This window comes from Anopheles coluzzii, chromosome 3 (assembly GCF_943734685.1).
Source record: "Anopheles coluzzii chromosome 3, AcolN3, whole genome shotgun sequence".
Lineage (NCBI taxonomy): Eukaryota > Metazoa > Arthropoda > Insecta > Diptera > Culicidae > Anopheles > Anopheles coluzzii.
Window position 1 is genome coordinate 88120425 of NC_064671.1, and position 18148 is coordinate 88138572.

Consider the following 18148-nt stretch of genomic DNA (forward strand, 5'->3'; position numbering starts at 1 on the left):
TTTGTTGTTTTGTTTTTTTAGCAAAAGAAAACGCACAAAAAGTACATTCTCATCCTTCGTCCAAGCGTCTGTTAGCGACTACCAACAGCGGGCTCGATGATGGTCGACCCAAGCCACGTAGACGTAACACACCCAAGAAAAGGTTAAGTTTTAATCTAAAACCAACTCCTCTCCTCACCACACCACAGCAGCTCTAGAATTGGGGGTTTTTTTAGTATAAACAAAGGAAGAAATTGAGTTCCTCTGCTCCCTATTCGTCTATTACTTCGTTTTCGTAAGGGGAATGAGCTCTACTTTCAAAAAGGGATTTTCCTGCCAGCTAATTCAAGCGTCTTGCTCCCAATCTACACTACTGTGGATGAGCTTTGTGAGCGGCGTCCGAGAAGCCCTTTTGCCCGTCGTCTTTGCCCGTCGTCTTTGCCCACACACAGTGTACGTTCTCGGCCCCGTGATTGATGACTGGGATGGCCATTTTCGCGTGGCGAAACGACGCAAAAGATATTAAATTAGTCTCGTTCGCAAGGAGGGAAAGAAATTTATCTTATTATACTGCGCCCACTCGATTCTAATAACCGAGGCGTTGGGGGAGAACAACCAGCAGAGAGCACTCACTAGCAGCACTGACGACGACAAGAAGATCCCTCTCGAGCACCGCCAGCAGCCTCCTACCGAATTCGCAAAAAATGTATTGCCAATCTACCCTTCTCTTCACTGTCTCACAACGGCTCACAACTCTTTGCCGCGTCCGATCAGAGAGAAAGAGAGAGAGAGAGAGACCATTAACTTTTGCCACTTTTGGATTGTTTTTTTTTTTTACTTGGTTCAAGAGGACACGGGAGCCAGAATGAGCGTTGTAGCAAAGCGTTGAGAGATGCGACAGAAGCGATAAGACTTCTGACCGAATGGCCACCTCAAAACCACCCTCATTTTGTCGCCCAAGTAATGGCGAAAGAGTTGAACAGAAATTCGGAAATTGTGGGCCTTTGGTTTTGGTTTGTTTTGTTTCTGTCGTGCCTTTGTTGCACTTGGATGGGGAGTTGGAGTTGGAGATAGGTCTAGGGAAAGGTCGTCGTCTACGCCACTTCACAGCCACCAGAACAAGGGCGACACATCTTTGAACCCGGGCCGCCTCCCGGCCAAGACACACCAACACCAGACACACGAAAAGCGACAGAAACGATTTGGAATGGCATCACACCAATGGACCAAGGGATAGAAACGGAAATATATTTAACAAATTGCCAACAAATGGGTCCTGTTTGTGTTTATGTGTGTGCATGTGCCGCACTACCAAGGAGGCGCCCAATTCCTTCACTTCACTTCGGGGAAGGCGTCGCGTCGGTCGCCTCGGAGGGCGCATTGATTCGGGCGGGGACGGTATGACCGGTGTGGCGTGGTCGTTAGGTTTTATTTGTCTAGAGGACACTGCTCCAACGATTGGCGCAAGTTTCTTTCTTTTTATTGTCCTCTTTCCTCCAAAGAAAGTGATGGCAAACTCTTTCGATTGCTACAAGGCCAAAGACACACCAACAAAACACGGAAGCTGGTTGTGGTTGAAAAACGAACAAATGAAAGAAACGCTAAACGCAAAAGGTTCTTCCTTCCTTGTTACTGTCCCCTCTGCCCATTTGCTCCACAGTCTTTTTATGGCCATTGCATGCATAATTCGTATAATTTTGCAGTAAAGTCAATAAATTCAAATTCACCCATTGCAAACCTTGGACTGCGCCTGGTGACTGCCTGCCTCTCGCCGCACCAACACACACGAAACATCGGAAAGAATCGGTATGTGTCGGCGTAGTACGAAACAACAAGCAGCGCAGAGCAGAGCGGAGACATAAACAAGCTTCCCCAGTACGAAGCGATTCCGTTTGAGCTGCCGGAGACGGAGACCATTCCGACATGGGCGCGCACATTCTTCTTCGCCCATGAATGGGAAATATGAGTACTTTGGTTCGGCTGTAACCAGTTTTTGTTTGATTTACCCTTACATCACCCCCTACTTTACTTCCATTGCCTGTAATGGAGTCAATTATTGAAATTTTGCTCGATCGCTCGATGAAATGGGAAACTTCATAAAAAGGAAGTTGTGCCCAGTGGTGTTGGTACGCCGCAATACAAAATGGAACAGTAGCGAGCTTGTAAAGGTTTACGAAAGTCGTAAAATTTATGCAGTGTGATACCGAAACGGATAAACAATACTGGAATGGTTTCGCTTTACTCTGGAGAGCCGAATTTGCGTTCTTCCAACGAACGCACATGCTTATATATTCGCAATAATGCATAAATGCGGTAGACAGTTCTTACAATAAAGTGCTTTTTTATCATCAGAGTAGATGTAAACTTACTAACATTTATTACAGTCCAACATCCAGTAGTGAAATTCCAATTGGAAACAAAATGTTGATTGCCAAATAATACACTTTTGTCACACAAATTGCATACCTTTGGGCGCAATTTTTAAGATTCGCACATTACGTTTTCAAAGTCAAAAATATAGTCGATATAGATAGACGAGAGGCTTTACAATCTTTACTAAACAGTTGCCGGGTAGCCACAAAGTTTGAATTATACAGCTGATGTTCAGTGTAAACCAATTACATCAACATATCAAGCAAAGTTTTTTTTTAAGTTGGACTTTTTGCGTGATTATCGAAAAGAGGGTATTGTATTTCGTCTATATGATCTCCTCCAACGTATTAGCGTTTACCGTCAGACATTTTAGCTGTCAAATTGCCCATTTCGCGGTGTATTTCAGTATTTGTGGTCGTACGGTAAAGTATAATACGTAAAATTATTATTTTAGGGTTTTTTTTAATTCAAAAACTATACCAAATAACAGCTAACTTAACACTGTAGAATCGCCTTTCAAACTGCATAATTTTAGGCGCATTTACATCCACGAAAAATGCCAAAATGTGGTGAAAATTGCACTATGTTAAAATTCGGTTAATAATACGGTTATTGTCCTTAGCTCTTTAATAATGCTCGTTGCATATATATACCTCCAAAATACTCATTGATCCATTGATCCATATTGAGCAATTGTGGTCTAGCGATGTGCTGTATGGAGCGCACCTACGACTCCGATCCGACTCCGACTATTGTTAGTTCGATTCCGACTCCGGCAAAATGGAACCACTGAGCCGCCCGGAGTCGAAGTCGTTTGAAGTCGTCCGGAGTCGACCGGAGTCGTCCGGAGTCGAAGACTCCGAACGACTCCGAACGACTCCGGGCGACTCCGAACGTCTCCAGACGACTCCGGACGACTCCGAACGACTCCAAAAGACTCCGGGCGACTCCAAACGACTCCGGACGACTCCGAACGACTCCAAAAGACTCCGAAAGACTCCGACTCCGGGCGACTCCGGACGACTCCGGACGACTCCGAACGACTCCGAACGACTCCGAACGACTCCGAACGACTCCGAACGACTCCGACGACTCCGAACGACTCCGAACGACTCCGACTCCGGGCGACTCCGGACGACTCCGAACGACTCCGACGACTCCGAACGACTCCGAACGACTCCGAACGACTCCGAACGACTCCGGACGACTCCGACTCCGGGCGACTCCGGACGACTCTGAACGACTCCGAACGACTCCGGAAGACTCCGGATGACTCCGAACGACTCCGAACGACTGCGGACGACTCCGGGCGACTCCGTACGGCTCTGGACGATTCCAAACCACTCCGGATATTGCAGCGCGGACCTACCTTCCGGAGTCGATTCCGAATTTATCGGAGTCGGATCGGAGTCAACTCCGGATTTTTGGCAACTTTACCCATCACTATTGTGGTCCATCTTTCAAGTGAAAAATCATCCCACAGATGCATTCAATGCACCCCATAACCAGCCCCAAAAAAAAAACAGATCCTCTCTTGCCCTCAGTTGAATCGAGAAACAATTCTACCCGAACCGGTGAAAACCGTTCAAATAGTCTAGTAGTAGCAACTGAAACTACTACCAGCAGGATCAATGTGGGTGGTATGCGCATATCGTCCAATTGGAGGACACGCTTTACATTCCGTTTCTCGTCAATTGTTTCCGTGCGTAAGAGAGAGAGAGAGTATGATGATAGGCTTCACGCAAAAAAGCAAAAAAAAAACCCCTCCGTTCCAAATCCCACCGATGCAAACTTGCAACAAAGAATGGAGGTTTATAAAAATTGGTTCAGGAAAGGATGGGAAAAAAACCTTCATTTATCGGATTTCCGTACCCAATAATGGGAAGCCAGCGAGATGGAACTGAACCTTTGAATTTCCACCATTCATACAATGTCAGTGCACACAGACAGACTCACACAACCCACCGGACCCCATCCACAGCCGGGGTGTGGAATTTGAAATGTTATCACCGTTTTCCGTTCGCAAGTTGCAAAACGCCCATCGACAAACGTGTGTGTGTGTGTCCGTTGTCCGCTTCGGTGGGACGAAAACACGGGATGTGTGCGGTTCGGTTGCAGCATTGCAACGCCCAACACACGCAGCAGCAGCTCCAGGAAGGGGACAAGTGCCTTGGAAGCTTATCGTACTGACGGCACACTCGGTACTCGGTTCGTTCCAGGGGTGCTTAAATTCCATACCCAGCATGCCCAACCATGCTCACCTCCCAGAAGGTATTGAGTAGTGGTGAGTTGTGAGGAACCAGCAACCAGCACGCAGGAGACGCATTGCCAATCAACAGCTCGTCAGAATGCTGCCCCGTTTGCTCGTGGCAAGTTGTTTGCGTTTTTAGAAGCTCCATAAAGCTTATGTTTAATGTAAAAAATGTACAAAATACAAAAAACATTAATAAACATTCCACTAACCAGTGGAACCACCAGCCAAACGATGCAGCTTCGTTGAACTCTCAACTTTAGGAGCTTTTAATTACTATTGATTAGATTGCATGCGAGAGATGGGAGCTCGTTTTGCACACCAAATCTCCTGCACACCTCCCCACAGACAGACACTAAAAACAGATTCAACAAGTCATAAGCTAAATGGTACGAGCTCGTACGAGGTGCACACACACACACACACACACATATATAAAGCGCAACCCAGCCCTGTTCGGCACCAGTGCGCGCAAAACGAAACGCGCGCCCTGGCTTATGCAAATGAGCAGGCAGTCCCCAGCCAACGTTTGCACTCATAATCGTTTATCACGAAATTACGGACCACCCAGCATATAAACCACCCTGGGGGGAGGGGTGTAGGGAGGGGGGGGGGGGGGTTTAGGGTGTCGGTAGCCGTCTAAACAAAACTTTTGCCATTGACTGTGATGAAAAGCGCACAACCGCAGCGGCACCGCACGGTTCGAACAAAGGGGGGGCGAAGTTTCGGTAATGAGAGGGGTAGGGAGGGAACGGTGGCGAGGCAAAAACGTTTCAATGTTTTTGGGACCAGTCACCATTACCACCCTCAGGCCTCTTCCCCCCTTTTGGTGGGGTTCGAAAGTCAGTATCTAGACCAGAAGAGCGGTGCCATGTCTCGGGCATGACTCTGTATGACATGGAGGTGACATCGAAGAGGACTGGATCACACACACACACAGACACGGAGTTTTCGATAAACATGCAAATGGTGTCGACGATATGATGGCACCCAACAAACGACACCAAAACTGGAGGGAGAGAGTTTCAAAACTTTCACCTAGGATGACTCTTTTTTGTTGTTGTTGTTGTTTCGCTGTAGTACTCCAACTATCATGTCGCATGTCCTCCCATATTCTCACTTCATCCAATTCCACCCAACAATGGATATTGTGTTGTGTACCTTCCCTCCCGATGTAGCTAGTCAGTGTCCTCTAGAGATATACCAACACACACACACACACATACACCTATATAACGCAGGCAGGGAAAGGAAGGTAACACACTTTGTTGCAGCGCGGAGGAGCTATTCCACTATTTCCAACCTTTACTCTAGACATAGCGAAGCATTTATCATCAGGTTCACACTCTTCTTCCTGCAAGGGCCACACCCAGCCACTACTGTGGAGCTACGCAGAGGACGCGACCGACATGATACACGTCATAAATGAATGTAATTAAAATTTACTGAATTAAAACAGTGCACAAACTCCCTCCACATCTCGTGCCACGAGTGACAGCGACAGCCTTGAGGGACGAGCGGAGAAATAGGAGGGCGGCTAGTTGTCTCTACCGGCTTCAGAGTAGTAGGAGTGTTGCGAAGGTATTACAGCGAGCGATATTAAAGTCTTTTTTTTTTTGCAAAACACACACCCAACTCCATCCCGTTGGAACCTCCAAACTGGAGTTGGACCCCGAACCCGCAAAGGGGTGTTGATTGCTGGACGCTATTTGTAGACATCACATGGCCTGGGCCTGTGTGCGGACCAATTGCACGACACAGGCAATAGGGGGGGGGGGATTAGATGAAGCTCGGCGAGGTTTTATCTAATTTGGTGCCATTTCGTACTGTGCCGGGTTGTCCCGTGTGATGCGATTTGCAAACTTCTGCTCACTACAGACAGACCTAGCAGCGGAGAGCGATGCTTGGGATTGGGTCCACCGGAACCGGGATCCAATTGGCGGAGGAAATGAAAACCTGCCTTGCTGTCTGGTTGACAGAGCTGCAGAGTGCCCCGAAACGGACTTATTAATTGCATTTGCACCGGTGCGTTGGGGGGAGATTGGCCACACCATATGTCAACTAACTGGGGATGCAAATCAAGGCCCTACCGAGCATTCTGGTTGGAGGAGCATTCAGGAAGTGAGCACTGAGGTGTGAGTTGGCGTTTTTGGTATATTTGAGGTCTCAATGCGCGCTTGGGCCTTGGGTGTAGAGCTTGATAACTCTTTAAAGGGCATAGTTTATAATAATTCCATAAAAATTCACTTTGGTCAACTTAACTGCCATCAACTTCAAATTTAAACCCCCCAAAAAAATGCCCTGCTACCTTGTCAACGCGATTTGTACAAATTTACGCTCCCTCCTCCAAGGACTACCCCCCCGTGCTACCAGAAATGAGCATTATAACGTTGTTAATTTTCAATTAAAAAACCATCCTCACTGCGTGCACCGGTTGTGAGCAGTTTTTGGAGGTTCTCCAACTCACAGACACAAGAAAAAAGCGACGATTTATCTACCGGCCTTCCCCAAAGGTATGATCCGGGCCCACGGGCTGTCACCACCAACGCATTGCCAGTGCCGTTTCCATCAGCGCAGTATGTAAAGAGTGAATGGCCTCGCGAGGATACTCGCGCGTTGCTCTTTGCCTTTCTTTCAACGCCTCCTTGGCTCACTCTCTCTCTATGCTGCTACAACATTCCTCGGGTTCGCCGTTCAAAATGGGGCGCCGCTGAAATGGAAAGAGAGCAGCAAGACAGCAAAAAAGTGACCAAGCGGAAATTAGGAACGCTTGATGAAAGTTTAACGTCAAGGAAAATTACGCTCAAGCGCGTCCGCGTGCAGACGAACATCCGACGCTACACTCGCTCGAACCCATCCATCATGCGAGGATTTGTACCGAAGGTACCACCGCCTTCTCACACTCACCTCTCACACACGCCGCCTTTTGCTGCTTCCGGTACAGCAGCACCCACGGTTTTGCAACCGCCCTACTTTCCCATCATCATCATCTGCCTGAAATGATGGACGGGGACGGTTTTCCATATCCCACCACCATGCCACACTACTCACACTTACACTACACTACACACACTACACCAAAGACAGTGGAAAAAAATGGAGGTATTTTCGCCACCAAGTCGCAGTTCTGTCGGAGCGCAGTCCTTGCTCTCCTTTGCTCCTTTTCACCGCCTACTACGATATGTTGAAACGCGTGTCGTTTTAGGCACTGGGTACATCTTCCCACGGCTGGTTGGTTTCATATTTTTATCTACACCTGCGAAGTAGGCGACGGATGCACGCCTCTCAACTCAGCTGTGACTTGCAGGAAGTCAATTTTTGACGTCCACACAGACACGAAAAGTTGCACCATGGAAGGGAGCAAAACAAAAAGGCGAAGGCGAATAAAAGTTCATTTATAATTTCATTAACTGCTGTTTGGCGTTCTCCCTTATCGGGGTGGATGGAGTGCTGGTATGTATATTCTGGTAAAATATAGTTCGCTGTTCTCTTTGCGGTAGTGATGAATGATGTAAAACAACGAATTTCGGATAACGTTTCTGAAGGGAGTTGCATGGTAGATGGCGCTACAGGACGCTCTGTGGGAGCTGTTACTTTGTTTTGGTCCTTCGAGCCGGATCTACTACAGCTCTAAACGTTCCGTTTTCTTCTTTTAAGCGATGTTTTTTTAAGCTCTCTGTCATTAATATTAGTTTAAATAATTATATTAAATTTATAACATCTCCACTAATGCTCTACCCTTACCTCTCTTTCTCGCCCTTTGCTACATAGTTTGGTGAATCAAACGATGTCCGAGTTGGATGCGGGACAGGTCCGGCGGATACTGCACGAGGCGCTCGGTCTTTGGGCACAGCACGCGAACATAAACTTCCGCGAGGTGTACAGCACGGACGCCGACATACAGGTCATGTTTGCGCGCAAATTCCACGGCGACGGCTACAACTTTGACGGCCCCGGGAAGATTCTCGCTCACGCCTTCTATCCCGGCACGGGCATTGGAGGGGACGCTCACTTCGATGCGGACGAGAAGTGGCTGCTAAATGAACCGCTCGATGCAGAAGGTAAGCTGGCCATTAAACGGGTCTATTTTGAGTGTAACTAAATCCCCGTGCTTTCTTTTCCTCTCCAATCAGGCACACGGCTTTTCGATGTGGCGGTGCACGAGTTCGGCCACTCGCTGGGGCTTGGGCACTCGTCGCAGCAGGATGCCATCATGTTCCCGTGGCACCACATCTCGTACCGCGGCAAGGACACAATCCCGGAGGACGATCGGCTCGGCATCCAATCGATCTATGGACCGCGCAAGAAGATCTACGGCAAAAATCCGGAACGACATACGCCGAGCACGACGACCACGACCACCACCACGACACCGGCGCCACCGCCAAGGCCAACGACACGGCCCTACTATCCCGTCAAGAACACGACGGGCCACCCATGGGAAGGACTGTATCCGCACGGTCGTCCTTACACTACGCGAAGGACTACCACCACCACCACCGAGCGAAGTCACCATCGAGAAGATGAGGAAACCCGATATCGAACGCAACATCCTGCAACGACGGAAACGACCACCGTACGGCATCGGCCCCATCATAGACCTCATCATCGAACAACCACGACGACAGCGATGACAACAACCACCACCACCACAACACGGCGACCGTACCGTCATCGGACGACGATCTACCCGAACCCATGCAACACCAGCTTCGACGCGATCACGCTGATCCGCAACGAGCTGTTCATCTTCAAGGATCGCTGGCTGTGGCGCATGAACGAGAACGATCTGCACCGGCCGACCCCGTTCGAGATCCATCGCATGTTCTTCGGGCTGCCGGCGGACTTCGAGCGCATCGACACGGTGTACGAGAACAAGCATCAGAAGATCATCTTCTTCATCGGTAAGCAGTGCTGTGATGATGTTCTATCAAGCTGTCACGAATCTTGATATTAACGCCGCCCTACTCTTCTTGATCTCGATTTTAGGCAAGCAATACTACGTGTTCAACTCACAGTACCTCGAGCCGGGGTACCCGAGACCACTGACCGATCTCGGGCTGCCGGACAGCATCGAGCGGATCGATGCGGCCCTGGTGTGGAGTCACAACAATCGCACCTACCTGTACAGTGGTCGACTCTACTGGAAGTGAGTTCAACTCCCTAATCCGCCCCAAGAGGTTCCATAACACCAGTTTCTAAATGTCCACATATTTCACCGCACGTTTTTCAGATTCGACGAAGACACGAACCGCGTCGAGCTGGACTACCCGCGCGACATGTCCATGTGGAGGGGCATCGGGTACAACATCGACTCCGCGTTCCAGTACCGCGACGGCAAGACGTACTTCTTCAAGGGCCGTGGCTACTGGCGGTTCAACGATATGAACATGAGCATTGCGCACGAGTACCAGAAGTCGTCCGCCAGGCGGTGGATGAAGTGCCACGAGCGCCTGCTGCTGAACGATCTGGACGAGGATATCGATGTACCGCCGACCGTAGTCCATACGGCCGGTGTTGGCACCAGCCGGGGTACGAGCCTTGGACGAAGCGATGGCTATGCGCCCGATACGATACTGCTGTTAGTGTCCTGCTCCCTGGTAGCGGTGGTTTTGTCCCACTTTTCCAAACATTACGCTTAAAGCAGTGATTAGAGGTGTGCGATGAGAGTGGAAATGAAATGATGAGGTTTTTTGTTTTGTTTTCGGGTGCATTCCCATTCAACGGTGGTTTGTTTCAGAGGTGCCACACTGTCTTGACTATTTTGGGCCCGGGAAGTGATACTTTTGGCGCTTGCTGGTGATAAAGCTTTAATCAACTATATGTGACAGTTAAAGGGGAGGAGTCTGGTGATACAGTCGTCAACGTCAGTACGACTTAATAACATGCCCGTCATGGGTTCAAGCCCGTCATATGGACCATCCATCCCCCCGTAGCCAAGGACTGACTATCCTATCCGACTGCCTGGTACACTAAATAATTATCGATATCGGAATATTCTGTCAATTCCGCCATGACCCCGTAGCATTAGATCATTATGCACCTCCAATAAAAGACCTGGCACCTCTGAAACCTATATTGATACTGATCAGCTTAGCAATTCCCTCAAAACCCATCCCAAGGGATCATCCATTAAGTACGTAATGACAATAATAAGTTTTTTATCCCTATTCTCGCTCCGCCCTTTAAGAGCATTACGTAATTAATGGATGCATCCTTACTTAATGTCCGCAAGCGTGTAGGAGAAGAATAGCCAGATACGCTCTCGATGCTTGGCAAATAGCTTTCTTCTCACATCTTCCATCTCTCCTGTGATCCGTTCCATGCCAGAGGGCTGAGTCCAGAAACAGTTCTTAGGGGCGGCATTCGTTCAGGATTCGTTCCATGATCTGGAAAGAATTTGCGAAATTATAGGGAAAAGGGTGTCCTATTTTACAATCATTCAGCTAGATTATGTTGTTCTCTGCACATGATACTCATTTATTAGGATGAATGCACTACCGATAGGGATCGGGCGATGCATAGAACGTTACATTTCGGTTTGGCGTATGACCACCCAAAACACCCCCCAAAAACCAACATTTCATGTGCACTTTCACACCGCCTCTAATCACTGCTTTAAGTGGTATGCGCATAACCACCGCCCACCGCACACCGGGGCTTTTCCATCTGACTTTTCTTACGGTTAGCGAAATCAATTTCCCGCGATCCCGTCAGCGGCGCAGGATCTTCTGGTGCTTTTTTGCTATATTTAGTCTCGTTCTGTACGGTAGAACATAAACGTGATCGTCTGTAGGATAATAAATGTAAGCTAGGCGCGGTTACGAATGCCGTACGAAAGCCTACACATACACAACTTAAGCGCAAAAGAGAACCATAAAGATGGTGAATGCTTGTGCTTGTCGATGTGAAGTGGACAGCAAGTCTGCACAAGAAATAAAACAATTGTGAAATCTAATCGGAAACTGTTAAATGGGAAAAAATAAGATTTAAGGTACAAGAACATATTGAGAAATGAGTAGTTTATTAGTGTGGGAAGCTGAAAATTCGACCACAGCTAGGGCGGTTACGCACTCCATCCACCCTTTCCGTGACCTACACCGGCACTAGCTCCGCCACACCACTTGGGTTGCGGTTTGAACAGACAGTTCGTCGGCTGCTTCAGCAGGTACGGCCGATCGTCCTTCACCTTGTACGGCTGCGTGTACTTCTGACAGACGGCCGCCGTGGTCGTACACTCGGACGGTGGATAATGGCGCGAGATGCGGTACGGCTCGTGCCCGTACACCTGCCGATGGTACTCGGTGCTGGTGTGGTAGGCGAAGCTGCTCGTCGTGGTTTGCGAAACGCTCCACGAGGGTGGCTGCAACGGGAGGAGGCAGGAATCGGGGCGGGGTCACGATACAAAATTCAAATAGTAGGCGCTGTGTTGAAAGACGCACACACAGACACACACACACATAAACGTACAGATAAAAAACGAACATGAAGCAGATGAGGAGCAGACGTTACGATGGGTGACGAACAAAGGGCACACACTCTACTTCTTCCCTTTGCGAGATTCTTGCATGTATCGGTGAAAGGCAAGCTTTTTGTCGATCGCGTTCTGCTTCGACCGGGCAGCACGTATACCACCACCACTACCACTACCACTCACCACATCGTGCTTGTTGATGGAAGGCGTCATCAGCGGACACTGTTCCGGCTTTTCGAACGGCGTCAGTGGAGTCGTCAGGCGATTAATGGACGACAGCGAGTGGCGGCTATCCATTGCGCCTGCTGCTGCAAGCTGCCCCGAGTCGCCACTGTTGCGCTCCGAGCTTATCGTAATGGTAGAGGCGGTCGATGGCGAACGGGAGGCAACGGACGCCGTGCTTTGCACCGTTTTGCCTGACCCGGTAGACGATTCCGATTTGGAGCTGGAAGAGGAGCTCGTGTTGGAGCTGGAGCTCGAGCTGGAACTGGAACGCTTGCCCGGACCGGCAAGCGTTCCCTTCTTGGCAAACACGAACGGTGGTGGCCTTGGCTTGGGTTTCACCGGAGCCGCACTTCCGAGGGGTGGATCTTCCCCGGCCGGCACGACCGTGCCGGAGAGTTTCTTCTCCCGGCCACCTCCATCAACCTTGCGCACTCGGTACCGCATGTGAAGCTTGCCCTCGTGCAGGTAGTTTTTCACCTGCCGGTGGGAAAGCGACACGCACCGTTCCTCGTCCAGCAGTTCGGCGAGATTTTCCGAATCGGAGTTGCAACGCTCCACAAACTTGACGGTGCGGGAGAAGACGCTCGCGTCGGGTGCATCATCCTCGACCACCGGCGGGATGGTGGTGGCCTCTTTGTCCGTCCCATTGGCGGGTGGCGCAAACGGTCGGCCGCTAATCTCCAGCTCGTAGCAGTACTGGGCCGCCTCCTCGCGCCGCCCGAAGTAAAGCATCAGAAAGGAGAGCTTCTTGTGGGCGACGTCCGAGAAGAAGTAGAACAGGAAGCGCTTGCTGAACGCATCGACCAGCTTGAGACCGCCGAGCGAGATCTGCTCCTTGAACACGAGCGAGGTGCTCTCGCGGAACCGGAACACCTCGCCCAGCTCTTTGTGGCCCTTCGCTAGATGGTCCTCGATCTCGTGCTGCAAACCTTGCCAGTTGCATCTGGAAATGAAAGCGCAAGTACATACGATCAGAGCGCATTTCAGTGACATCTGTTTAGGGTTGAAAGGCCTTACTTGATCACGTTCAACGAAGCAGCCACACATCGGTACGGCCGAAAGCGACACTCGACCAAGTGCGCGTCCATCTCGCTCTGTACAAACTTCCAGGTACATCCGTTCGGTGCGTACCGACACGGACACATCGCTTGGTGCAGCAGCTTCTCGATCGGGTTCGGTACCTTGCCATCCTTCAGCTTCGCTCCACACTGAGGCGGCAGAAAAGTCAGTACAGAAGAATGGATTAGAAACGGGGTAAGACACATTGTTGTATGAAAACCGGTGGCAGCCCAAAAACATTGGAAGACGGTCGAACAAGAGCTAAGGCAGCGTGTACCGCGCGCTCTTATCGGACAGATGTTAATGTATTGCTGCCCCTGTGTTGCTGCCTCTTCCGGAAGGTTGGATGGTGGTGTTTTTAGCGCTTATCATACCAACAGGCCGCCGCCCCGGTGGGTTTAGGCGTGTACGGAACAACATATCAGGCCTAACTTTATCTGTGAAAAATGCAATCAAAGCAACGAACAGCAAAACGGCGACGGGCAAGTAGGTGTGCCGCCCCCTAGCTAGAGCTGCGCCTTGTTTGTACAAAAGATATTCGCCATCTTGAAATGACGCGCATCGTAGTAGGCTGTTCGTTGCACGCTGTTCGGTGCGCGTTGCTCTGGGGAGTTTGTTTTTCGTGTTTCGGTTATTGGAATAAAATTTATTACGATATTAAATAAAGTCTGCTCCCGAGTTATCAGTGCATCTCGAATATCTTCGTGCGATCCTTCTTCTATTCCCAATTACCTTACACTTTCAGTAAGAGGCAATCCATCAAACCTGAACCATATAGTTCCAAGAAGAATTAGAAAACGTTGCTCTCAAGCAACTCGGGAACAAACGACATCGAACTTCCAGACACTCTCACCATCTCCCTAGTACTCACCGTACATAGCGTCCTGTTCTTTGACTCCTTGCAAGCGGCGCAGTAAAAGTGATCCTTGGCAGCACACTGGTACACCTCCCCATTCGGGAAATTGCAACACTGCTTACATCTCCAGTTTTCCATTGTCGTTGTAGGTTATGCAGGAATCAACTAACCAATTATACTCTGCCCACAGCGACAGGGATTTTAATGGTGATATCCCGCTCAGCAATCGGCAATTGCGAATTCCTGAGAACCACCTCTAGAGGAACGCAGATGCACACTTTCACTCGCGCACTGACGGCCTTCCAATGGCTACTTCGCTGTTTGGCAACACAAATCACGCTTTGACATTTCTGCCGTTTTGCATTTTGGCAACCCTGCTTTAATCCCTTTTTTTTGCACAGAGCTTCTTCCTTATCGTAATTTCAGCCACTTGGTCCAAGCTTCAACATCGGAGGCACTAATCGACGTATGTGTAACAGCACTTCCCGTCTGGTAGACAGTCCGGATTATACTACACTGCGCAAGCTTTTTAAAATATGTAAAAAACAAAAACAAAACATGTTTGAAGGATACCTCAGGTCTCGGGTGCCAGCGTTATCAGATAAGCTGATATCGAAAGGAAAAGTATCGAAAAATTCCTACACTGATGACGCTCGTGCTCGATTTGCTCACTCGTCACACACACACACACGATTTGCAATACGACAAAACGTTGGAAGAAGTTCAGGAAATGAGAGCACGTGGAATTACACCTGCAACGCACGGAAACGATTGCAACGATCGCCAAAACCTCAGCACAAGTTACCCAACGATTCTTCCCAAAGCACTCCCTCCAACCGGGGACGACCTTCCACCCAGGTCCGTCACCTTCGACAGGCGAAACTGATCTGACAGCCACGCGCAGCACGGCTTGTGCCAAAATGTGTCTTTTGCCACCCCACGGCTAACCCACCCGACCCCGGGTCCTGTGTACATCGGTCCGGTGTACGGAGACACAATCTACCCAGTTAGTTTGTCTTATCGTTGCGCTATCGTCCACACACATCGACAATGTCGACGGGAGACTGTTCCACGCGACAGCTACACCCGTGCCTCCGCCCAGAGATGACTCAGATTGATGGACAAGACGTCTCGGTCGGTGTCTCCGATAGCACTGATTTCGCAGTTTAACCCGACACACCCGGCGGGAAGCAGACATCCCATCCCAAAGGTCCGCGGGGCCGTCAATTTGAGGAAGTTTACTTTACTCTTTCGGTGCAGCATAGCCCCGCAGTTTTGCTTTATTACGGAGGTACATTTAAGATAAGGAGGAGCTAGGTTTACCACCTCATCAGTTGCGCTGCGGAGAGTCATCGCCAAAAAGGGGGTTTAGAATCGACAGGGTGGTGGCGCATGTCAGAGCATTACCACTACCTGGAGTCCGGTACTGATAGGGAAATTAGTTTGTGCATCGTTTGTAGATTCGCTTATCAAGCTTGCGAGGGAGACGAAGCTCAAAACACCAATAGGAAGGGTTTAGGTTGGTGTGTTGCTTTAACAGCGATCGCGAGATGAGTCTGTGAAACGGAGATTAGTTAGATGAATTCTAGAGACACTACGAAAGCATATTGGTGGGGTAGCAATGGGTAGATTTGATAAGATCTTTAAAAATTGTAACATATCGTATCGCTGATACTGAGCTCATCGATAATACGATGCAACAAGAGGGTCACGGAAAATAGAAAAAAAAACACACCAATGCATAGATTTTCAAAAATCGGCAATTACATATTTTACAAGCATTGACACGAATACATTTTAAAACAACGTGTACGGGCACGTTTCCACAGTATCATACATGCTAATTATATACATTATATGAGAACCAGTGTTTGTTTAATAAACCTCACATTTACCCTCAGAACCTAAACAGAGATCGTCCAGATTTTCTTTTGAATTTCTTGTCCTTTCCTCGGATTTGTTTGAATCTCTTCCGGGTCACTCTACCCTATCAGAACAGTTATTTCGATTGTGTCACTTCCGCGGCATCGGTTGACTCTTATTGTTTGGAGTAGTGATGGGTAAAGTTGGCAAAAATCCGGAGTCGACTCCGATCCGACTCTGACAATTTCGGAATCGACTCCGGAAGGTAGGTCCGCGCTGCAATATCCGGAGTCGTTCGGAATCGTCTGAAAAGGCCCGGAGTCGTCCGGAATCGTCCGGAGTCGGAGTCATCCGGAGTCGGAGTCGTTCGGAGTCGTCCGGAGTCGTTCGGAGTCGTCTGGAGTCGCCCGGAGTCGTCCGGAGTCGTTTGGAGTCGCCCGGAATCGGAGTCGTCCGGAGTCGTTCGAAGTCGTCGGAGTTGTCGGAGTCGTTCCGAGTCGCCCGGAATCGGAGTCGTCCGGAGTCGTTAGAAGTCGTCGGAGTTGTCGGAGTCGTTCGGAATCGTTCGGAGTCGTTCGACTCCAGACGACTCCTCACGACTCCGAACGACTCCAAACGACTCCGACTCCGGGCGGATCTAGTGGTTCCTTTTTGCCGGAGTCGGAATCGAACTAACAGTAGTCGGTGTCGGATCGGAGTCATGGGTGCGCTCCATACAGCACATCACTAGTTTGGAGTTATACGGCCAAAGTAGGCATGTTTCGTTATTAAATGCAGCCTGAGGATTCATAAAGGCACTTGCTCATGAATAGTATAAACAATTTCAGCCTACCTGCAGAACTGGCCAAGATATTTGCAAATATTTCCCAAAAAAAAGTTAAATGAACGATCAATTCCGTAAGCCGCTGTATGCCTCAAGTTTGCAATTCAATAATGTCGCACATTGCTTTGACAAAGTGTATTCCAATTAGCCTCATGACACTCATGAGTCAGCGCCACCCCTTTGGCTGGCAATAATGCGCCATTTGTTTATTTCTCTTCCCCCCAATGAGCTGCCCTAAACAGCACGCTCATCAAAGCAGTCGCCGGTTGTTGCCAACAGCAGTTGCTGCTCCTCAGATTGAACGCATCGTCATCATGTCTTACCATCCATGGGGACTTTTAAACTTATTCTAAACAAACCATTACAGTTCAGCGGAGTAATGGAAAGGCAAGCAACTTTTGATACCGTAACGTGCGATCCACTTTAAATGCTTAGCCACAATTTACTCAACACCGATCGTGTGCGACGCCTTTGAAACTGTAGTTCATTTGCAGGACACATTATTGCCAACTGCTTTTGGGCAACTCAATGTAATCGGCTAATCGAACCATCATCATCATCATGTCAATCGAATTATTTATCTACTATCTGGGAACCGAAACAGTAGCACCACAGTGTGGGATGTGTAAAACAATTGTCACCGTGTGTCGGGCCCTAAAAAGGCCTGATTAATCACTGCTCACCCAAACGCACACACCCGCCTGCCAATAATAATCGACACTAATTGCTTCGGGAGCGGGATCGGTGATTGATTTGTTATCGTCTATTCCTCCCACCTGCAGCCCAATTTTACAGGGCTGATTATTACCGGGAGCTTGCATTTATACACCCACCCACCTATTGCTGTCCGTGTCTTATCCGACCCATTATCAGCGGGTGTTATATTAGAGCTTGCTCCACAGCAAAACGAGCGCCACTGGATGTTTGCTGCCGTTACATCGTTCGAATAATGGACACTTTCTGTGCGGTTGATCGATCACTTCTAAAGCACAAACACATTAAATCACCCTTTACACGATGTGTAACGCGTTTCTATCAACACTGGTAATGAGGGGCACACCGATAACAGCAACTACTTTTCCAGCGGCGACTGCGATCTTGCTCCGCTGATGAAGCGCTTGCACACACTGAATGGATGGATGCTGCAGCTTCATCGACGCGATCGGACGCGAGCTTGAAACAGACGCACACATGCACACGCAATAGCGCAACGCGTGTAGCACACACGCACGCACACAGGGGAAC

At 49.2% G+C, this 18148-nt stretch overlaps 2 protein-coding genes across 4 annotated transcripts in view; one reads left to right on the forward strand and one right to left on the reverse strand.

Annotated features, from left to right (window-relative positions):
* The window catches only part of LOC120958783 (matrix metalloproteinase-2), a 270470-nt gene extending 258902 nt beyond the window's left edge, over nucleotides 1–11568 (forward strand). For both annotated transcript variants that reach the window (XM_040381788.2, XM_040381789.2), the window contains 4 exons: nucleotides 8375–8664; nucleotides 8737–9507; nucleotides 9593–9752; nucleotides 9837–11568. In XM_040381788.2, the coding sequence (XP_040237722.2) occupies nucleotides 8375–8664; nucleotides 8737–9507; nucleotides 9593–9752; nucleotides 9837–10245 (1630 nt within the window). In that variant the 3' untranslated portion in view covers nucleotides 10246–11568. The remainder of the gene's footprint in view (nucleotides 1–8374; nucleotides 8665–8736; nucleotides 9508–9592; nucleotides 9753–9836) is intronic.
* Nucleotides 11569–11608: 40 nt separating this feature from the next.
* Nucleotides 11609–17896, reverse strand: LOC120958784 (uncharacterized). Of its 2 annotated transcripts, none has more exons than XM_049609069.1 (5): nucleotides 17741–17896; nucleotides 14233–14742; nucleotides 13320–13510; nucleotides 12261–13245; nucleotides 11609–11966 (listed from the first exon to the last, which is right to left on the reverse strand). In XM_049609069.1, the coding sequence occupies exons 2-5, from the start codon at nucleotides 14353–14355 to the stop codon at nucleotides 11670–11672; spliced, it is 1596 nt and encodes a 531-aa protein (XP_049465026.1). In that variant the 5' UTR covers nucleotides 14356–14742; nucleotides 17741–17896; the 3' UTR covers nucleotides 11609–11669. The 2 variants fall into 2 exon arrangements, with proteins under 2 accessions (XP_049465026.1, XP_040237725.2); XM_040381791.2 differs by lacking the exon at nucleotides 17741–17896 and adding an exon at nucleotides 14860–16593.
* Nucleotides 17897–18148: the final 252 nt, after the last annotated feature.

What these genes read in the sequence shown, in the direction of transcription:
- LOC120958784 (XM_049609069.1), bottom strand. Translation starts at nt 14,355, where the DNA reads ATGGAAAACTGGAGATGTAAGCAGTGTTGCAATTTCCCGAATGGGGAG. An exon ending in AGAACAGGACGCTATGTACG is followed by an intron (nt 13,511 to 14,232) that starts GTGAGTACTAGG and finishes CTGCCGCCTCAG; the next exon opens with TGTGGAGCGAAGCTGAAGGA. An exon ending in GCTTCGTTGAACGTGATCAA is followed by an intron (nt 13,246 to 13,319) that starts GTAAGGCCTTTC and finishes TTTCATTTCCAG; the next exon opens with ATGCAACTGGCAAGGTTTGC.